Raw genomic sequence first — 24,471 nt, forward strand, 5'->3', positions numbered from 1 at the left:
CCGATTAATGTACAATAATAGAGGAAATTGACTACAATTCGCTAAATGAGAAACTATTAAAAAAAAATTGACAAGGCAATTGTTGTATACCGCAAATGTACAGAAAAACCCTCTTTGAAATACTAGGAAAAATTGGAACTGGTTCAATCGGATTAATTATTTGCGAACAGATTACGAGCGAATAAAAACACAGACATTAATTTAAACATTTCGTATCTCCGCAATGCTGCAATGCCGTAGGCGCCCCGACCGCGTATTTATGTGGCCATCGCTTATGGCTGCCTTTGCAAGAAGTGTAAGTGTACATAAATTTGATGATAAAGTGTCATAAATCTTCCTTGATGCGTCAAAACGTAATTGCAAAGTTTCATCGCTCACATATAGCATGAACAATAGAGAGTTAAAATTAGTAGCCTTTTCCCTTACGACTATTGACATATTAATCTGAATGAAGTTTTCACTAATTTATGTCCTCAATAAAAAGTCTTTATACAAACCTCAATGTTTCGTGACAACTAATTTATCTGGAATGTTAAATGTTAAAAAACTCAACTCTAGTTAACAGTTTTAATTAAACGTTAAATAAATATACATACTAATTAATTAATTACCTTAGATGAATCATGTTAATTCAAAAACTACACACTGTAAGCTTGTTATTGTATTATCTAAATCTGAAATCGAATATAATAATGAGTTTGTGGTAATACTAGAGCTCTAGTTAAATTGAAAATAATAGAAGATTTGTGTTAATTGACGTCTGGGAGGGTTAAAGTGAGTAATTACGGCCTAAGAATTTTCAAAATAATTCAAGTTCATTAATAAGCTTCTAATAACTATTCTTCTCTTTTTTGAGTCTTTTTTCACAGAGATACATTGTCTCAAGCTTGTCACGAATTCGAGCCGAATCGTTCTTGTTACATAAGTTTATCACAAAGACATCACGTTTGTTGTTGTGAAGGCTTGCACATGTAGGCTAATTAAAGCTTTTTGCAATCGACCTCCTCTTGGTTGTTCAAAACGGGAGCTTTCGATTACAGGCGTATTCAAATTCTGATTTCTAAAGACTCCTATTACTATTATCTTTATTATATCCTATTACTGTATTATATACCATTCAACCAAACTGGGTGGATCATAAGAAATTTCCTATTTGCAATCTCAAATATACTTCTTTGTGTACTTCTTGTTTGTATGTTTTTAGACTTCTAAAAATAACAATTTACAAGTTGATTACACAAATTTATATAAACGAGGAGTTGAAGCGATAGCTTTAGGTCGGTCTGACTCTGAACGTTGTATTACAAATCCAACACTTGACCGCTCAAAATACTGAGTTACTTTTAAAATTAAAAATTCTTGTTTCTCTCTCGCATGTGTGTATCCGATACCTTTAACGAGAAAACTCTCGCTTGAGCCCAGTTTATTTTTAATCAAATTGAAAGTTCTCATCTGTCTTAAATAAATAAACGCTAGAGTGAAATGATTTACGACGCGATGTTAAAGAACTAACTACTTATGATATTTTATTCGTACAATGTACTCGCGTTAGTAACTAATTGGTGGTCTACTATTCGAAGCTTTACTTACTATTTAGCAAAAAACTTTATTGTTGCCTTCATTTGTAAAAACTACGGGAAATTTTAATTTTAATAAAAAAAAATTGCGTTTAAGCTAATAATTTTTAAAAAGTTTATATTAAATAGTTCTGGGATTGTATTCGAATAAATAGTAATTGAAATGAAAAAGATATGGAATGCTAAAAAAAAAGTTTCTTTATTGGATGTAATTAAAATATAGTTAGTTGTTTCAACGTATAAATTGTCTGTGGATATATTTTTTTAATTGATTTGATTTTTCATAACTTGAGAAGGCAGCAATAAATTATTAGTTCTATTCTAGCGTATAAAGCGTGGCTTTTCTATGTTGATTGAATATTCGTGAATTTGAATTTTTACAAAAAGATATAACCTAACCTAACCTAACAACATTTAACAAATAACTTAGCATGAAATAACTCGAATCCATAGTGGAGGTATTTTAAATCAAGAATTTTATTCGTTTCAAATCCAGCGCCATTGCTTTCTGTTACATAATACTTTTTGCAACAAAACGTATTTCGTAAAATGACTGATTTAATTTTTATGTATTCGTTGGATAAGTCGCATCATTTGTCAGTTTTATACATTCTCAATTTAAAAAAAAAAAAAAAATTAAACTAAAATACTCAGAACTGTCATTTTGAAGAATGCGATTTGAATTTTTTAGTTCTTTTTATTAATGATTCTTATTGCATTCTCTCTTTCTCTCTCTCTCATTATACATATTATTATACACGAATATTCAATGCACCGTAATAAGCCTCCAAAACCCTCTACACACACATTTTTCGCTCACAAAACTTACTCTCTGGTTTAAAGGTCACGCGGTCTGAAATAAAAATACTATATTAATATTCCTATCATTAAAATATGAAGATAATAATACAATTTTAGAAAAAGAAAAGTTATAATAGTTGGTTGTTTATAAGCTCGAACTAAAACAAGGGAAACCCTTTTGGATGGAAGCGAAGTAAAGGTCCATCCGTACCTTTATAATAAGATAGACATGGACCATATTGTGGCTCTCCACAATGATAGTAATTTTTTTTGGAAGTGGCCTATTTTATAGTTTAATTTTAATAACATCCAAGATTGTTTTCGTTATTTTTTCTATATTTTTTATTGCTTAGATTGGAGAAGGAGCACTCGGTCCACAAGTGGTAACCAGAGCCCATACAACATCAACAACCTGAATGCCATCACCCATTTTGAGATAAAAAAATTATTGCTTAGATGGTTGGACGAGCTCACAGCCCACCTGGTGTTAAGCGGTTACTGGAGTCCATAGACATCTATGACGTAAATGCGTCACCCACCTTCAGATATAAGTTCACTTGAGATATAAGATCTCAGTATAGTTACAACGGCTGCCCCACCCTTCAAACTGAAACTCATTACTGCTTCACGGCAGAAATAGGCAGGGTGGTGGTACCTACCCATGCGGACATATATTTATATTATAGCACAAAAGCTGTCCCCTACCCTTCAAACCGAAACAAACTACTGCTGCATGGCAGTAATAGGCAGGGTGGTGGTGCGATCTCAGAACACGCCCTACCACCAATAATTACGCAAATTATAATTTTTGCGAGTTTGATTTATATCCCACGATGTTAGTCCTTCGTTGTCGAAGGCATTCGTGAACATCTGGTCAGTACGTATTTGAATATAAACATTGGTAAATGTCTGCGGAATTCGAACACCGGCACATTCGTATCGCTTGATACAAATGCACCAGGCGTCTTGTCTTTAAGGCCACGACGACTTGAAAACGATATTAACAAGATCTTCTGAAACATAACACTGTATTATAAAAACGTAGGTTTTGATACTCCAACTATCTACATAATCTATAGAATACATCTCTAAAACTTCTGGTTAAATAAATATATACACTTAATATGTATTTTTTAACTTTACATCCTGAGTATATAATATAAGATTATAAAAACAATTGTCTGTTCAACGTGCAGGGAAATAATAAAAATATTCTAAAACTATTAAGGATTGATTCCTCAATATGCCGAATCCTATCGAACTCAGACAGATTAACATACGTTTTATTAGCCGCTAAATATTAAATTCCAACAAACAATAGAATTCCGACTGCTTAGAAAATATTAGGCAGATGTCGATCGAATAATTACTGTTTATTTAACTTACCTGTATTATTGAAGAGACCCCATAAGTACATGAAACAAATGAGAAAAAAAAATTAGACAACTTTATAAAATATATACAGTGTGTTGTTTTGTATATCAAATTTAAAAAGTATTTTTATTTCAAACTAGCTGGCCCGGCAGACGTCGTAGTGCCTCAATCGATAAATAAAATACCTAAGCTTTTGTACAAAATAAACTTAAAACAAACAAAAGGAATCCGTCCGACGGACGACACATCAAAGGAAAAACAAAATTGTTATTTTTATTGAATTCCGATCATTTTTATATTTATCTACCTTTTAAACCTTCTCTGGACTTCCACAAATAATTCAAGACCAAAATTAGCCAAATCGGTCCTGCCGTTCTCGAGTTTTAGCGAGACTAACGAACAGCAATTCATTTTTATATATAACTAGCTGACCCGGCAGACTTCGTAGTGCCTCAATCGATGAATAAAAGACCTAAACTTTTGTATAAAATAAACTTGAAACAAACAAAAGAAATCCGTCCGACGGGGGACACATCAAAGGAAAAACAAAATTGTTATTTTTATTTAATTCCGAGCATTTTCATATTTATCTACCTTTTAAACCTTCTCTGGACTTCCACAAATAATTCAAGACCAAAATTAGCTAAATCGGTCCTGCCGTTCTCGAGTTTTAGCGAGACTAACGAACAGCAATTCATTTTTATATATAACTAGCTGACCCGGCAGACTTCGTAGTGCCTCAATCGATGAATAAAAGACCTAAACTTTTGTATAAAATAAACTTGAAACAAACAAAAGAAATCCGTCCGACGGGGGACACATCAAAGGAAAAACAAAATTGTTATTTTTATTTAATTCCGAGCATTTTCATATTTATCTACCTTTTAAACCTTCTCTGGACTTCCACAAATAATTCAAGACCAAAATTAGCTAAATCGGTCCTGCCGTTCTCGAGTTTTAGCGAGACTAACGAACAGCAATTCTTTTTTATTAATATAAAAAGATATTGTTTTTATTTGAAACTCCAGTTTACGTTTGTATTTTAACTGCCTTTATCGCTCAACACCAGGAGGATAGTGAGCTCCTTTGCATTTTTCAAAAAAACAATCTTCTCGCGTACAACACAATATTACTATTTTCTCGCAGTCCGATTATGTTTCTAAGCCTATGAACTTGTGATAAAAATGAGTGTCACTTGAAACTATCTTATATTAAACTAGCGGCCCGCTCTGGCTCCGCTCGGGTCTTTAACAAAAATTTCAACGACGTTGTTTTATTTTTTAAAATAAAAGAACACTCATCGCGGCATAATTATAATAGTTAGACATATGCTGTCCCAACACTTTTTGTAAATAATAATGTGTTCTACAAAGTCGTAGTACATTATTTTATTCTATCATCAATAGTTTTCGCAGGGCACGCGATGTAAAGAATATTTTAGGTAATTTTTTACACCTTGGGTTACATCATTGGAGTTTTAGTAAGGATCCCAAATTTTTTTTCAAAACAGATGTCCTACTTACAGAACCTATGTCACTCGGGAATAGTGTAGCTTCCAAACAGTGAAATAATTTTTCATATCGGTTCAGTACTTTCGGAGCCTATTCAATACAAACAAAGAAACAAATCTTTCCTCTTTATAATATTAGTATATTATTTATATATTAGATAGATTATATATTAGATTTATTAGATTATATAGCTCTCTAACTGTAGCGTCGACGGTCGTGAGTTCGATTCCCACACAGGGCAAACAACTAGGTAGTTGGCTTGCTCTTTTTCCGAGTGTTTATTATGTATAATATTTAAACGTATATAAGTATATAATTATGTCAGTCTCTAGTCCCCATAACATAGGGAACGCTAATTTGTTCCCAGTATTCTAATCTATTTAATCTATACATATATGTATGTATGTTGAGATCGTCTATTCTAGCCATGAATAATAATTCATGCATCTCGTAGCACTGTTTATCGTAGCAGCCGTGTAGCAGGAGGCGCTACGACCGGCCTGCGCCCATTAGTCGGATTTGATTGCAGTGTCTCAGCTGTAAATTAATACCGGCTATTAGATTTTAGCTGGAACTACTAACGATGAACACAGCTGTATAATGCTCAGATGTTTTTTTCTTTTCTACTTAGACGATCAGGATTCCGAGATTTTGAAAGCGTGTGTCTAGATTTTTGCCGAAAAATATATGTATTAAAAACACATTACCGGTGGTAGGACCACTTGTGAGTCCGCGCGGATAGGTACCACCGCCCTGCCTATTTCTGCCGTGAAGCAGTAATGCGTTTCGGTTTTGAAGGGTGGGGTAGCCGCTGTAACTATACTGAGACTTTAGAACTTGTATCTAAAGGTGGGTGGCGCATTTACGTTGTGGATGTCCATGGGCTCCAGTATCCACTTAACATCAGGTGGGCTGTGAGCTCGTCCACCCATCTAAGCAATGAAAAAAAAAAAAAAAAAACATATTTTTCACACGATTCGCGTTCCATACTGCATGTGTACGTACGTTGATACAAATGATTTTTCGAAAAATAACTTAAATATATGTAAAAAGCTTAAACTTAACAAGAATTATATGTAAACACGAAAAAAAAATACCAGTTTTTCATTTTTGCAGAGCTCGCTACCCATTTTACGATATTCTTTGTAAGAATTCGTGAAGCACAAAAGGTTAAGAACAAAGAAAATAAAATAAGGAAAAAACCAGACGAATTAACTGAGTCGATTTTTTTTTTATTGCTTAGATGTGTGGACGAGCTCACAGCCCACCTGGTGTTAAGTGGTAACTGGAGCCCATAGACATCTACAACGTAAATGCGCCACACACCTTGAGATATAGTTCTAAGGTCTCAGTATAGTCACAACGGCTGCCCCACCCTTCAAACCGAAACGCATTACTGCTTCACGGCAGAAATAGGCGGGGCGGTGGTACCTACCCGTGCGGACTCACAAGAGGTCCTACCACCAGTAATTACGCATTATAATTTTGCGGGTAAATATCAACAAATATTCTAGTATTTCCTTACTTTAAAGAGACAAAATTACCAGAACGATTGAAACATTCAGTGCTTTTGTAAATGTTACCGCGCCATCCCGTGTCGGTTCGATTAACGATTATTTTTATTACGTTTCGGATCCTTGAAATTTGATATTGTGTTTTTTTCCAGGAAATGGGCGCGCCGATGCGGCGCCTAGTTCCAACCCCCTCTTTATTTGTGCCGTTTGTAGGTTTGGTACAATAAGTTAGATGATAGCGTTTTATGAACGTTTATTCAAAACATTAAATTAATTAGTGAGTCTAGTCAATGTAGATAAATACATTGTAACATAATAAAAATATAGAACCGACCCGAAAAGTTTATTTGGACTATTCTAATGGCCGTAAATAACACTAAAAAATCAAAAGAAAACAATACACGTAATTCCCTTAACTTAGATAAAATATGTATGTAATATATGTATATAGTCTAGTTATTTTGATTTAATAACGGAACTAAAAAATCGATTTTCATATAATTTTCCTGAGACCAAACTGAAAGTTGTCTTTTATTACAATTTTTTATTTGCCCTTGTAGGCAAACGAGAAAACGGCCCACCTAATGTTGAGTGGCTACCGTTGCTAATGGACCGTATATAAGCCTTGGTTTTATGCAGTAGCTAATTTAATAGAAAAAAAACCCATCAAATTGAGAATCTTCTTCTTTTTTTACGTGTTAAAATGATATTTCAGTCACACGAGATCGGGTCAGTAGCCATCCATCAGGACAAGTAGATCTCGGTGGTTAAAATCGGCATAGATGATCTTACATTACAATGCGAATTTTGCTACCCACCTTGGGAGATAAAGTGGAATTCTTTATTGTATTCTATGTCGGCTTACCCGGAGTGGATGACTATTTAACTGTAGAAATCACCAGGATTGTGGTACTGTTACCTTTGTTTTATTGCTTAGATAGGACAAGCTTACGGCTCACCTTTTTTTTTTTGCTTTGAAGGGTGGACGAGCTTACAGCCCACCTGGTGTTAAGTGATTACTGGAGCCCATAGACATCTAGATCGTAAATGCGCCACCCACCTTGAGATATAAGTTCTAAGGTCTCAAATATAGTTACAACGGCTGCCCCACCCTTCAAACCGAAACGCATTACTGCTTCACGGCAGAAATAGGCAGGGTGGTGGTACCCATCCGCGCGGACTCACAACAGGTCCTACCACCAGTAAACCTGATGTTAAGTGGTTACCGGAACCCAGAAAATGTCATGTAAACTCATATCTAAAGGTATCCGATAACTGAAAATGTAAAAACATTAAAAATCCGAGAATTAACTTTAAAAGTAGTAGTAGTTTTAATAATACTCGATGTAAAAATTACGAACGTAAGTCTTATCGTAAAGATTTAAAAAAAAGCAACCTTCTCAACAAAGATTAAGAATAATTTAAATACATATCGACGCTTGAAAGGCAAACGTGACTAAGCGACAATAACTGCTTTGTACATAAATGATAGGCAATTACCATATTCGATGCGCCAAAAAAGTACATTTCTAGGTCTATTAAAATCATTTCAATCCTACAGCTACTACTAGCTAGATTCTACTACGGCTAGATTCGTTAAAATAATTTTTGTTTTCAGGTATTTCTATTTTAAATTAGTCTACTGTAAAGTTGACGCATTGTCGCTTAGTCACTTTTGCCTTTCAAGCGTTGATATGTATATGTACGCTCAATCCGCTCGCCTCTTATAACTTGTTAATCTTTTGTCAAATAAACACCCTGTTTCTATGTAAATTAAGATTTTGTGTGTGCGGTAACACCCTCCAAAGTAGTTTTATCTTACTTAATTACTTACTTGTTACACAAATTGTTAGTTATGAAAAAAACATAAGAGGTATAACGAAGAAGCCTGTAGAGACTAGCTGTGTTTAATGCTGGTACTGATAATTTGATTTTAAGGATTATCAAACATTGACCACAGGCGTAGCATGTAACAATAGATGATATTGTTCTTATTATTTGTTTACGGCCATTGATAAACTTAATTTGGTCGAAATTTTAACTAATTTTAGTTATTCTAATTGCATAACAAATATTATAATCCTTTTATAAAGTTTTGGTGGTTGTGGGAATTGAATAAAAAGGTTTAAATACTATTTTTGGAAGCGTCCGACAACTTATGTAATATGGTTTCCGTTTTATTTCTCAACATTCGCACACCGGGGCCGTGTGAATATGATCTACTACACTATTTCTTCCCGTGGTTATCGTAAAAAGCGGTTCAGGGGTTAATTAAGGGGGGAGATTTTTTAGAACTATACCAGCAACGGGAATGAGCAATCGGTAGGGTGGTGGAGTATTGGGAGCCCATACGTATGCCACAATCCTTCCATTTCCTTCCTGGTGAAGGAGATGTCAAACAATATATCCAATCGACACTTGGTGGACGGAGGATGATGGTATTAAAGTTGTGAAGTCTGTGGACTTCAGTAGCTCCTTAAGCGCTAAGTAAGCCGTGAGCTTGTCCGCCTAGCTTGTGTAATGAAGTCAAAGTAAGCTATTCCTTGTTACAATCGAAAAGAAGGCAACGACAGCCTCGTTAAAATCAGCTAATCCGATATTTACCCTCCTGAGAACCTAAATGTAAGGTTAGCAGACATATGTATAACAAGTTAACATTTATTCTTACCACTCAAATTAATTAGCTAATGAGGTATAAAAGTAATTTTATAAGATTTCTTTGGTTGTTGTGCGGTAGCCCGGGATTTCATGACTTTCAACTGAATAAACTTGTGAGTAAATTTTTGCGTTTTATATTTCATTAATAGTTATTTATAAGTTTTTTTTTTATTAGTAGTAAATTTTTGTGTTGACTCTACTTTATTGTTTTTTTGGGGTGGTGTGGGCTTCCATATCTCGATTTCTCATGATGTGAAAAATAATAAAGATACGGTCTAGTAAAATTTTGGGTCACTAAGGTGCAGTTCCGAGCCCCGCAGCAAACAATAGCTCGCAAATGCACACCGCAAGCGACAATTGGTATGGAAAACAACCAATTGGGGCCTTTTTTTTTTCTACCTTAGCTGATAGCCTTGAGAGGCTATTTCAGCTTCACCCTAACGTGTGTAGGTTCACGGGGCTCAAACCGGAGTGTTGCTAACACTGACCCTAGCTAGAGCAGTGCTTCGCAGAATCTACCACCGGGTCGAAAACGTGACCTACTGTGAAGATCCAGCGAGAAACTCAGTGGGCTGTGTCTATGGGTTGATTCGCTCGTCGAGCCCTTCGTCGCAAGCGACGGGTTCGACGAGGACGGTGACCGGTGCTTGTGGTGCCTAAAAGCACCCTAAATGGATCAGGAGGAACCGCAATGACGTGCTAATGGGGCCGTGTTGCTTGACTGTTGCAGTTGGAATTGAGTGTACTGCCCGTACAGCACTCTGCCGTCGGGCTTAGAATTACACCTTAACCCGGTAAGCCGTCACAAAGTAGAGACAAGAAAACAAAGGCAGACACCCAATTTGCAAGTCAATTTACAAAACAAAGAATATTAAGCTTCGAACAAAAGAGGATATTATGAATAATGGTTCTCGAATGACAGAACATATTAAAGCACAACAAATTTAACTTGGTCCCCTTCGATTCCTTCCCCGCGAATGATATGAGAAAAAACAGGAGGTTAGAGGGTATCACGATTCTTTACGGGGGTGTCTTATTAAAATGAATGACGTAGATTTTGCTACGCATGCGCCGTTGTCGTAGCAACAAGTGTCTCTGATAGTCATAGGGATGTTGAAGGTTGCTTTTGTATGGGTAGAGTAGATTAGATTTTATTTGAATTGGGTGGCAGAGTGACGTCACGAATTGATTAATATGAACGATAAATTGATATTAGAAAGATCGATCTTGTTACATTAAAATCGGTCTGGCCTTTGTGTCCTCCTTTTCATACTTTCTATCTTACATTGAAATAATTATTTCTAGGATATTTGTTTATTAATTTATTACATTTATAGATTGAAATGAAACCCGCAAAATTATAATTTGCGTAATTACTGGTGGTAGGACCTCTTCTGAGTCCGCACGGGTAGGTACCACCGCCCCGCCTATTTCTGCCGTGAAGCAGTAATGCGTTTCGGTTTGAAGGGTGGGGCAGCCGTTGTGACTATACTGAGACCTTAGAACTATATCTCAAGGTGTGTGGCGCATTTACGTTGTAGATGTCTATGGGCTCCAGTAACCACTTAACATCAGGTGGGCTGTGAGCTCGTCCACACAGCTAAGCAATAAAAAAAAAAAAAAAATTAATAACCATGGCTCATATGTTCTAAGAGGTTACAGTTTATCGTTTTTCATATTATACGTGAAGGCCGTCACATCGAAATCTTAATTGCCCAACGGCCGTATCATCCTTCAAATCGCTTGCTACTTACACAACTACTTCAAGACAGAAGAAAAGTAAATTATAATATCAGCAATGCCTCGCTGAGGCCTGCCATCGCTCGCTCAGTTGGTCCACTGAAGACAGCGTTGGCCACCGAGTGATTCAATTGATGGACCAATAATTGGGTAAACACTCGTTGGTTTTGATTAAATTTGCGAAATCGCTTACATGCGCATGGTCATCGTATATATTGTTACGCTCTGGGGTTCGGGATAAATAAAAAAATCTACCGAAATACAAGTTAACACTGTATTAGCACTTAGAACACTTAAAATACTTCACTAACACTTTAAAATTCTCAATTCACTTCTTCCGCTTCGCTTCAGGTGATCCGTTCGTTGTTTCGCTTCGAGTAGTTCCGATTAGTAACTAACTGCGTGTCATCTCTAGAATTATCGAGAATATTCCACATATTTCTAGTATTGTGTTTCCGCTATCTGACAATAGATGGCGTTGTAGTTCTCGAGCGTTATAGGTGCTACTAAATCCTTCGATATTCGTTCGACTATTTGGCGATAGATGGCGTTACTCTTACCGGCGTAACAATATCTTATTTTGAAAGTATTATTAGACACCCTTACATAGTATTCGATGCATTGTTAATAAAAACACTTTTTGGAGCCTTTGGGAGACAACTAAAAAATAGGTTTCAGGGAAGAGTTCACCGCAATAATACTCGTAAAGTCTTTGAGATGAGCAAAATTTCTATATCTTTGCTTCCTAATTAGGCTTTTGATATTTTAACGCTCGTTTGAAAGCGGCAGCCCTCTTAGAAAGGTAATTTTATCAGTGAACGAGATATCTTTCTTGTAACATCACCGCTAATGTACAGGGTGGCCCATAAGTCCTTTGATATGAAAACATTTTTATTAAAATAAAACTAATTACATTATGAATTAAATTTTTATTTACATAAAAAGCTTAAAAAACGGGAATTATTTTTTGAAAATAACATCTCCTAAATGTAATCCGTTGCGATCACGGCACTCTTGCAAACGACGTCTAAAATTGTCGATGACTGCGCGGCACGTCACTGCTGAAATGCTTGTCATTTCTCTGCGGATGTTTTCTTTTAGGGCCTCAATTGACCGCGGGTTTGTGTCGTATACTTTAGCCTTAAGGTAGCCCCACAAAAAAAAATCCATCGGGGTCAGATCTGGACTACGTGGAGGCCAGGAAATGTCTCCTCTCTTAGAGATAACTTTGCCAGGAAAAAGTTGACGGATAACGGGCATAGCAGTGTTAGAGGTGTGAGAAGTGGCCCCATCCTGTTGAAACCACGTCCTGGCATTAAAGCCTGAAAAGTTTTGCAATTCTGGTATGAAAAACTCTTCGATCATAGCCACATATCGCTCCGACGTAACAGTAACTGCGCGCCCTCTGCCATCCTCAAAGAAGTAAGGCCCTAGGATACCATGGGCTGACATAGCGGCCCAAACAGTCACTTTCGGACTATGTAAGGGCTTCTGATGCTTAAGTTTTGGATTGATGGGGCTCCAATAGCGGCAATTTTGTTTACTAACATGCCCGTTAAGATGGAAATGAGCCTCGTCAGAGAACATTATGTTATTGAAGGAAGTAAACCGATTCAACATTTCATTCGCATAATTTTGTCTTTGAATACCGTCAGTTTCCTTTAATTCTTGAACCAACTGAATTTTGTAAGGGTCCATATGTAAATCTTTCTTCAAAATCCGTTGTAACGATGTCCTGGATACGTTTAATGCTCTGGCGCGCTTACGAGTTGACTGTGTCGGATTTTCGCGAATAGACTGTGTCACTGTGTCTATGTTTTGTTCCGTACGTGACGTCCTTGGGCGACCCAACCGCGGTTTATCTAACGTCGAACCGGTCTCCTCGAACTTAGCAACCCAGTTCTTAATCGTTTGAAGAGTTGGAGTGTCGTCAAAGTTGTGTAAACCTTTGTGTTCTCGAAATTTACGCCGCGCAACGGTTGCCGAATTGTCGTTTTTATAAAACTCGCGCACACAAAACGCACGGTCCGCTCCGGTAAAACGCTCCATCGCGACTAAATTCCCAGAAACCGAAGTTACTCCCCCCGCTTCCCCTGCACCGCTCACGCGCGCCCTGTTCGTTTTATTCAAATTTTACTTTTCAAAGGACTTATGGGCCACCCTGTACATACATACAACAAACTCTCTTACGGGTTGTTAATGAAGGCGCCTGCCACCGGCCGACTTTTACCGCTAATTAAAATTGGTCTTAATTAGATCTTTCATCTTGTGAGTGGTGTTCAAATTGTTGGAAACAACCAGATACGCAGAATGCAGAATTCGTTTTTTTAAAGTGTTGCGTGGGTTTGAAGTCGTCGTGGCCTAGCGATGTCCTCGTATCAAGTAATGACTAAACCGGTATTAAAATCTGACAGGCTGATGATATTATTTTTTATAAGGAAACACGTACTTGTCGCGTCCGAACACGACAAACGAAATGAAAGCGCGCCATCTAGTGGGGGTGAGCTGCAACTACTCGTCAAACGTCTGCTCAGTTCGGGTGGTGTGCTTTCGCAGAGTCGAGATGTCATTGCTCGAGTAGAATCGAGACACATTCGCGATACTTTAGGATAAATATTTTTTTCTCTATGGAAACTAGCGATATCTTGTTGCGGATGCCCCTAAGCTTATATGTTGTTAAAGTTATGACATTTCATTATTGTATAACTAAACTCAGCAAATAAAAAAAAATATAAACCATACAAGTCTTTATTTATAGAAAAATTGATAAAATTTTATCAATTTGTGGTTTCTGAAAATTTACAAAATCATTCATTAAAAATAAAATATAGGATAGGATATGTTACTGCCATCTACAGGAGCAATGAGAAACTAATCGAAGCGAAGCTATCTAGTGGCCGACGCCCGTAAACATTTTTGATGAGTGCTGGAGTTGTTTATCTATAACCAATTTATGTGTATTTATTATCTATAGTCTGACTTAGAAAGAGTGAGGACGTTTGGAATTGTCATCGTTTCCTGCTGCCCAATCTCTTTGCACGTTTGTCCATTCTGCGATATATATACTAATATTTCGTACGTCGTAAAATAAAAATCCAAACTGCCAAATCCAGGAATTAGCATAATTAATTGTGGCTATTGTAACACCCTGTATTGTAAGAGCACACGGGTAGGTAGTGCCATTTTTTTAGTAGTTTGCCGTAGTTTGCCAGGTCACTACCTGGCAAACTACGGCAAACCATCGCAAAGCTGTTATAATGCGTTATAATGTGTGAAAGTAGGAGCAGCCTAGAGCGTTAAAAAGCTCGCACTAAACACAGTGATGTTGCAAGGTGTGGCAATAAGCAAGTAAGCAATATGGTTTTTGATAACCAATTAAAAACAAATAGATCGTAAGTTCGTTCGTAACAAAAAGAGTAGTTCGGCTACGTTAAGCTTCGCTACAGCTAAATGTGTATTTAGCGTATTAAGCGTATTTAGAGTATTAAGCGGTAGGCAGCGGCTTGGCTCTGCCCCTGGCATTGCTGAAGTCCATGGGCGACGGTAACCACTCACCATCAGGTGGGCCGTATGCTCATCTGCCTACAAGGGCAATAAAAAAAAATAAAAAAATTAACCTGAGAGATTTAGGTTGGTATGATTAGGTTATTAGAGTAGGTAGGTTATTAGGTAGAGATTAGGTTAGGTGAGAGATTTAGGTGGATTTAGGTAGATACGAGAACCTTTGAGTTAAGATTTCTGCTTGAAGTATATGTAAAAACAGAAGGCGACTTGCACGAAGTGGGGATGATAGGAACTAAGCGAAATTACTCAAGGGATAAGTGAGAGTCTTTAATACAAAATACTTGGCGAGAATGTATAATAAAATAAAATTAAAAGTAATTTTACGATTTAATCTCATGTTTTTTTATTGTCAATTTATTATTTGCGACGATTCGAATATTTCATAGTTTTCTTGGTCACGAACGACATGGTTTTTTTTATTGCTAAGATTTGGGGACGAGCTCACGGCTCACCTGGTAAGTATTCAGCGGAGTCCATAGACATTCTAAAATTATATAAGTAGATGTGAAAGGTCAATACATGATTTTCTTGCCTCGTGTTTTTATCAAAGTAAGTCCTATTTTTTGAGACAGACATCTCAAGATGTCAGACGAAGCACTAAAATAAAACAAAGTAATGAGATTTTCTCTCCTCCGAATATAATTCTCGTTTTCAGCTGAAAGATGGTGCAGATTTTGTTTGCAACGAAAACAAACCAAGAAGGAAATGTTTTAAAACGGAATGATAAGCTCAGTGGATGCATTGGATGATAAGTTCTATTGTTGTTTGAGGGACATTTTAAGAGCCCTCTTTTCATTACAAAAGTAAAATTAAAATCCAAGTTTAATACAAGAATTTTTTTAAAAGTTGTTATTTTAAAACGAATTGTGTTTATTTAAACGTGCATTTCCGGAAATTATTAAATAAATCAGCATCTACTTACTCATTTGATTGTTTTCATTAAACTGACCAGAAATATAGAATTTCCATAAAAATCTAAAAACGAAAATTTAATCACATTTTCTTTGCGTCATTTCAAATTTTGAAGTCCTGTTGGTTTCGTAGCTCAAATATGGAGTTTACTGTAAAATATAATCGCTAAAAACTAATTCGTCGTTTAAAAAAACCGTCCAATCCAAAGATGACACTTTGACACATGACTATAATAGTAATTTTGAAAAAAAAAAAAAAAAAAACGTATTAATTGACATTGCTCTAAAGAAATAAAACTGTGACAGACATGCCTTAATTTCAGCAAAAAGCCGACTAACGTACGTTTAATTATTCAGGAAATTTCGCCTTTTCATGGCGACAGGCGAGGCGTCACTGACAAATCGAGCTTTGAGATAAGCTGGTGTCGCGATAGGGCGCTTTCGGGATAACACTGGAACTAAATTTAAGGGTTGCGACGTATTTTCCATTTAAAAAATAAAACTCAGAGAGATATCGACCTAATGATTGCAATGACTATGAAAGCAAAGAACCAAAATATTATCTCCTGATTTCTCTTTGTAAGTCTGCCATAGAATCTAGAGTTTAACATTTTTCATATAATATATATGTATAAAAATTAATTGCTGTTCGTTAGTCTCGCTAAAACTCCAGAACGGCTGGACCGATTTGGCAAATTTTTGTCTTGAATTATTTGTGTTAGTCCATAGAAGGTTTAAAAGGTAGATAAATATGAAAATGCTCGGAATTAAATAAAATTAACAATTTTGTTTTTCCTTTGGTGTGTCCCCCGTCGGACGGATTCCTTTTGGTTGTTTTAAGTTTATTTTATTTGTCGATTGAGGCACAACGAAGTCTGCTGGGCCAGCTAGTTCGTAATAAAATATTCTGTTTAATCTTAATTGAATTTGTAGTAATAAAAATGAGACGAAAAGGTCCTACTTTCCTACAGAACAGACGGAATGATGTGGAAATGAGGTGTTCATTCTTGATCGTTTTGTTTTTCTTGTGACTGTACTTTCTAAAGAAAGCACATTTGGTTTGTTATTTACTATCACAATTGCGGGTTTAGATTAGATTAGACACCTTTAATCCAGAAAAAAGTATCCTATCCAAAGTAACATAGTTTCTCAAATATAACAAAATTTATTGTTTCTAAATTGCGCTTCACACTACCTCCTCCATCTCTTTCAGTCGATCGCTCATTGCCGAGCATCGTGATGCGCCCGCCTGTGACCTTTTTTTGTAATTTGCAGCCACTTTTGTCGGTCAGTGGCACAGTGAAGTGCTTGGCTCAGTCTCATGTCCAGATACTCGGACACTTGGTCACTCCATCTTTTTCGGCTCCGACCTCTGGATCGTCTTCCACCCACTTTACCTGTCACTATGAGTCTCTCTAGGCTTCACACTACATATGGACTTTAAATGCAAGCATTTTAAACTTACGTTTTAATTTTAACTAAACAAAAAACAGACAGCCTTACGGCAATACCGACTGGAGAAAAATCTAACCTTCTATTCTTTGAAAAGTCAATAATAAATTCGTTCACAAAGGAAAACGATCTGCTTCCAAGTAAACGATCCCCATTTTAAATATGTCCCGATTCGGAGACAATTTACTGAGCAAACGCCAATGAAATCGGCAACTGTCGCTTCTTAAAGCAATCAACATATATTTTTACGCTCCCAAATTCAATAAAGCCGATAGTATTTTATTACAACGCTTTCGGGGCTCGCTTATACAGTTGAATATAAAGGTTACGGAGAGAGACAGATGTTACCTGAGATTTCGTGGGTCTCGGAGATAATTAAAACAATATATACGGTTAAATTTGGCGTTTAATGGTGAGAATCTTTTGTATAGCTTAGCTGGGTCATTGAGCCTACAATCTATCTAAAGTTCAGCGGTTACCTTTTTGTTTCGTACCTATGCTGATAGCCTTGAGAGGCTATTTCAGCTTCTCCTTGACGTGTAGATGAACTCACGGGGCTCAAATCGGGAGTGATGCCAACACAGGCCCTAGCAAGAGTAGTGCTTCGCAGAATCTACCACCGGATCGGAAACGCGACCCACTGAGGAGATCTGGCGAGAAACTCAGTAGGCTATGGTTACTGAAGCCCATATTAATCATAATATCAATGTCGCCACCCACCTTGAAACATGAGTTCTAAGTTTCAGTTTTCTGGTACAACGGCGGTCCGTCATTTAAATCGAAACGCATTACTGATTCACAGCAGAATTAGGCAGGGTGGTGGTAACAACTCGTGTTGACTAACAATACTCTCTACCACCAGTAATTACGCAATTTTTTGTCGTGTTTGATTTTTATTACGCGATATTTTACCTTCACCGTGTTATACATTCGCAATTTTTTTTATACGTCTTAAATTAGAACTAGAGGTGCCGCAGTAGTCGAAATTCGACTATAATTAATTGGAATCGTAAGTTTGTACACTATTATGATTGTATTTTATACTTCAATAATCACAAATTTCGCCAAGATTACACTATAAAAATATTAACAAAGGCAAACAATATTTAATCTCAATTTGACAACAGACGTCAAGAACAAAAGTTTGACAATAAATAGTATGCATGCGTGTGTGCGTCAAATACATGGTATGTAGTGTGTGTTATGTTTTCTTTATTGATTTAATGTATCTTTTATGCATTATTTTAAAAAGATATTAGCATTGTGCACTTCTTCTCTATATTCTCTATAAGTGTGGAAAATTTCATATTCCTCCGTCTGCGCAATTTTCGCAAAAAGGGATACAAAGTTTTTGCTTCACGTATTATCTTAAATTAGAATAGATATGGCATCGGTAATCGCATTTTTCGATACGAGTACCTACACCAATTTTTTTAGGCCATGACTACGTCCTATTTACCTGATCGACAAATACTTCTAAAGTATTTGAGTCACGAAGACTATAATTTTACGGGTACCACACTAAATGACCAAGAAATAACAAACCTCTATTTAGACTTCAATAAAGTTGAAATTCCGAGATTCATTCGCCATTCCGTACTCCAACGAAATCATTGTGTATACAAATCTTAATTAAAAGCCATTTCGACTATAACGAGCCGGTAACATAATTCTCCGCCTTTATATAGTTCCTCGACTTGAAATCTTAGATTATTCAAGAATCAGTTTTGTTTTAGATTTTTTAATTTGTTCAAGTACTCGTCGCTCAAGTACAAGTTTTTTTTTTTATTACTTAGATGGTTGGGCGAGCTCACAGCCCACCTGGTGTTAAGTGGTTACTGGAGCCCATGGACATCTACAACGTAAATGCGCCACCCACCTTGAGATATAAGCTCTAAGATCACAGTATAGTTATAACGGCTGCCCCACCCTTCAAACCGAAACGCATTACTGCTTCACGGCAGAAATAGACAGGGCGGTGGTACCTACCCGAGCGGACTCACAAGAGGTCCTACCACCAGTAAAAAGAACTGTCGGCACTAGAACACGCAATACATTTTAATCGTGACACTGAAAATATGAATCTGTTATTATTGGCTGCAACGTGAATATACGAGTATTTTTTATAGTTAAGTATTAGGAATTTATTTTCCATTTTCATTTTGTTTACACTTTGTTATTCTTTCATGGTTGGACACATTCACGAACATGGATTAAGTACGTTTTGCATTAGAGAAATTGGGAATTGTTTGCGGGATTTGAGCACTGGCATAGCCGCATCGCTTAATACATCTAACCCGGCCATTTAATCTTTTAAGCCACGACGACTACGAATTTCTTATGAAAAAAAAAAAAACGGTTGTCTGTAAAGTCGGTTTGGATAGTTCAACGTGACAACGTCATAAGAAAATACTGATGGAATGGTTTCATTTTCCCAAAGAAAATTTTAATTTTATTTGTTTGATAGATATTTTGTATGGACAATTGACATCACATTCACTTTTCACTGAACTTCATACTTGACGAAAATATTTTATAGCAGCTGTCCACGCGGATGCATCGCTCACTCAAGTAGGAGAGAGACAGATCTTGAACGCTGCCGAACGCGGAGGCCGATTGTGCCTCTATGTTGCCCGTTGCGCGCTCTCGCTTGCACTTCAAGCCTTAAATGGAACGCCTCAATGAGTCATGTTTTTTCGTGCTTGCAGCCGGCTCCATCGAATTATAAGACGTTGTCACGTCAAAAAAACAACAGCTATTTCGGGGTACCGTCAAATTATAACAGCTCCGTAATAATAAAATTCAGGACGTAATTAAAATTCAATTTTAGTTAAAAATAATTTTTAGCGCGTCCCCATCCGCGTTAGGCCATGCCACGTTTGACGCTCGTCCGGTCGCAACCGGGCGTAACTCCTGTGTAAATAAACCAATTAATCACGTAAACGGGTTCATAATTTACTTCAACGATTGAGCTCGGACAAACAGTGTCGCCATTGTCGCAGTTTATACGGAGTATCCTATGTTCTGTGACAGTTATCATGTAGGTGTTTATTAGGTGACATGCGCGGTGGATCTAATGATTCGACTAGGTATGTTGTTTTTCAAATTTATACTATAAGATAAGATAAGTAATAATTGCAACGAAATTCCTTATGGGACGATGCGGAGGGGTACCCTAACCGGAGAAAACGTTCGTAACGTAAGATTTTTATTAGTAATACACACAGTGTACGACTTAACTTTGTAATAACGTACAAAAAATAACATATTTTTATTATATATTTTTTATAAATCATATGAATAAAATAAAGTTAATAACTTTGTAAAGTTTTTTTTTTATCAATAAAAAAAATCATAATAAAAATGTATACCCGAATAATTATTTTCTTTATACCTCGAATAGAACTTAAAATTAATATTTTTATAATAAGAAACTTCGTTCCTATCCGGTGTCCCACGACACCACACATCTTTTTTGTTTAAAATATGGCCTATTGGCGTCGAAAAAACAAAGCAAACATTTCTTTCAATGTCATTTCCTAAATGTGTGGCGTTCAAAATGAAAAAAAAAGAAACATGCCCGTTGTTAAAATCAGAATGGACTACGTTTTTCCGGTTGAGTTTCATTGCCTGTGATGTGTGAGTTTAAAACACGGTAGGTTTTGGTACGCGTTCAATGTGAAATGTTTATGAACAAAGTGAAATGAGCCGTAAATGAAACTCTAGCCGGGTAAGCGGAAAGCCGCTGGCACCGAGAGCGTCGTGAGCTGCCAATTACTGACGTCCGCCGGTTTGAACCGGTTTTTTACTTTTCATTCATGAAGTTTAAATGCGAAAATGGCGGTGTATTCAGCATTTACGACATAAACATTTTGTTTTTTGGATTGCTTTAGTTGTTTTTGTCCGAAAGAGGCACGCGTTAAACTTAATGAAAGTAAAAACTCTTTGTCTTATTTGATAGTGCCTTTTTTATTTGTGGAAATATTTTCACTTACTATTATGTTTTTTTTTTGGATACCATAAGCTGGTGACTGACCAGGTATTTAGTACCACCAATTTGGCCTTTCTCGACCTAATTTCGTAAGGAGGTATTAAGCTTGTTTTATATTTATAATTTAAAAAGCATCAACCATGGAAAAAAAAGCCGTCAAATTATTCACATAAAATTTGTTCGCTTTAAAAATCTTAATGATATTGTATGAGAATGGAAAGTATTCTATACGGAAAGTGCTTGCATAGCTCAATCCTAACTAAGTTGGAAAGTTCGCGACATTGATAAATAGTTGAATAATTATTATATCGACTTTGTGATCAAATTACTTTAGGATAATTTCATCTCGTGTTATCTTAGACTTGCCAAGGGTTGGCGCAAATAAATACCCGACAATTACACCCAAATGAATCTTTTGTATCATAGCGTAGCATTGACTCGGTAGTGCAGTAGTTAGTGCCTCTGACTGCTGGGCCGAGGGTCTGGGGTTCGATTCTCATATCGGGCAAACATATTTTGTGTGTGTGATGAACAGATTTCTTTGTTTTATATCTGACTAGCGACCCGCCCTCGCTTCGCTTCGGAAACATTAAAACACACATGAAACCAAAAAAAAAAATAAAAAAAAAATTTAAAAAAAGTAGCCTATGTTCATCAGGGACAATGTCGGCTTCTAATGGAAAAATAATTTTTCAAATCGGTCCAGTGGTTTCGGAGCCTATTCGAAACAAACAAATCTTTCCTCTTTATAATATTAGTATAGATGTTCGATATATTTGTCGCAACGCGTAATCTGTATTAGTCAAGATATTAGGTACATGAACCGAATGATGTCACTCGTGAGAGCATTCAGCCTGTCAGTTGTCAAACTCACAAAACGTCAATGTCACTGCAGATTGCTTGTCTATGGTCGTCATCATATTTAGTTGAATTTAGTACATGCAGGTTGAGTAATCTTACGAAAGGTATCCGTTCCGATCCGATTCATCTGTGATAACCAATTAGAACCAGATGGACCGTAAGCTCGTTAATCGAATAATAACAATAATTTTTTTTATTAACATATGTATACTCTTAGATACGAGTATGCATATGTTAATAAAAAAAAAAAATCTCGACTTTTTGACGCTATTTTGTGAACGTTGACGTACCATTATTACATTATTGGAGACTAGCTGACCCGGCAGACTTCGTAGTGCCTCAATCGATAAATAAAAGACCTAAACTTTTGTATAAAATAAACTTAAAACAAACAAAAGGAATCCGTACAACGGGGGACACATCAAAGGGAAAACAAATTTGTTATACCTTTTAAACCTTCTTTGAACTTCCACAAATAATTCAAGACCAAAATTAGCCAAATCGGTCCAGCCGTTCTCGAGTTTTAGCGAGACTAACGAACAGCAATTCATTTTTATATATATAGATAGATAGATAGATTCCTCCGCCTTCGCGCGTCGAAGTCGTCGGGGCTAAGCTTAGTGAGCTTTATACATAAGCTTATCGGAATATGTTGTTTAACCTAGCCCTGTTCTCTGCGGCGCTAACAACGTCACAGACGCTAAAGTTGAACATCGCTCGGATTTGTTCGCTCCATAGCATGAGGCTGCGTTCTCGGAGTATGCAACCAGCCGTGAAACAAAGTTTCTCGCGACATTTTCCTCCCCTTCTAGCTATGTCTCCGAATTATTTGTGAGCCTTGTGCAGCGTGGATAGTCATGTTTTGATTATAAACACTTTAAACTTGGAATGGTTATTGCGAGGTGCAATCCGCGGCATACCAAGCATTGCTTCCTAGCACCCCTAATGCGTATGTTCGCAGCCGACCTACTTTTCGCAATATTCATGATCGAGACCCGTAGAGGATGTTTGAGAAATAAAGTCCGAATTTGATCTTTATCGCATTGCTTTTTTTTAATTGCATAGATGGGTGGAAGAGCACACAGCCCACCCGGTGTTAAGTGATTACCGGAGCCCATAGAGTTCTAAAACGTAAATGCCGCCACCCAAGTTGAGATATGAGTTCTTAGGTCTCTGCATAGTTACAACGGATGCCCCACCCTTCACACCGAAACGCATTACTGCTTCACGGCAGAAACAGGCAGGGTGGTGGTACCTACCCGTGCGGACACACAAGACCCACCCACCAGTAATTACGCGCAATTTACGAATCCGTAAATTAACTTTTAATTATTACTATTTACGTCCCAATAAAATCAACGAAATCGTCACAAATCGATACCGATACGTTTTTAAATATGATAAACGAGCTATCGATAATATAGATTGATCGATGAACGAATGCACGAATGAAGAGCTGTCATAAACGATTATAGTGATTTTCGATTTTCATTCGAAATATTTGGAGTGTTTCGGTGTTTCATTCAATGGATTGATGGTAATTCAAAAATGTTTGGCATGCCAACTGATAAACGATCGTCCTGTCATGTAATTACCATAATTAATTAACAACGTAATGTTACCCGATTTACGCCGGTGAATTGTAATCAATAGTGAGATTTAATGGTGGTGTTAATTATTATTATTATTATCTATCTATATATACCTATATAAAAATGAATAGCTGTTCGTTAGTCTCGCTAAAACTCGAGAACGGCTGGACCGATTTGGCTAATTTTGGTCTTGAATTATTTGTGGAAGTCCGGAGCAGGTTTAAAAGGTAGATAAATATGAAAATGCTCGGAATTAAATAAAAATAACAATTTTGTTTTTCCTTTGATGTCTCCCAGTCGGACGGATTCCTTTTGTTTCCTTTAGTTTATTTTATACAAAAGTTTAGGTCTTTTATTTATCGATTGAGGCATTACAAAGTCTGCCGGGTCAGCTAGTACTATATAATAACTTAGCCGGGTCAAATATAGTGTTCAATCATTATGGACCATTAAAGAAGAGTCCAGACAGCATTTTCAAGTAAAATTTCAGATGAGCTACCCTGAAGAGTATCAGGGATTCCACGGGAATCGTCAGCACACAGTAGCAGTTTTTCTTGATAAGTAAAGATTAATTTGGCTACAATGACAGCCAATCTTCAGAAGACGACAACAGTACCACAGGCAGAAAGTAGTTGGATACAAAAAAAAAACATGCGCTATTTACAAATAACCCGATATATCTGAATCTCGATCGAACGATTTAGTCAATGATGCCGTTTCTCACTCGTAATAAACTACGTCGTTTGTAACATTGTCTGATCCGGACTACTAGGGAATCGACGGTGCCCGATAACTGGGTTAGGGGCCTTTGTGAAAATGACGTGTAAAAATGATATCCTTTAGATATATTGGTCGAGCAATGGACGGGCTGATCACGTTTTCGAGATTTTGTAAATATAACGGGACTATTCGAAACGTTTCTAAA

At 36.6% G+C, this 24,471-nt stretch overlaps 1 protein-coding gene across 2 annotated transcripts in view; it reads right to left on the reverse strand.

The window, feature by feature from the left end:
• The window catches only part of Ptp36E (protein tyrosine phosphatase 36E), a 146,676-nt gene that overhangs the window by 35,759 nt on the left and 86,446 nt on the right, over window positions 1-24,471 (reverse strand). Inside the window, exon 3 of one of the 2 annotated variants that reach the window (XM_028169636.2) lies at window positions 2,407-2,430. The exons of the other annotated variant lie outside the window; for it this stretch is intronic. Coding sequence (XP_028025437.1) covers window positions 2,407-2,430 — 24 coding nt within the window. The remainder of the gene's footprint in view (window positions 1-2,406; window positions 2,431-24,471) is intronic. 2 annotated transcript variants of the gene reach the window in all.

This window comes from Bombyx mandarina, chromosome 19 (assembly GCF_030267445.1).
Source record: "Bombyx mandarina strain Sakado chromosome 19, ASM3026744v2".
NCBI lineage: Eukaryota > Metazoa > Arthropoda > Insecta > Lepidoptera > Bombycidae > Bombyx > Bombyx mandarina.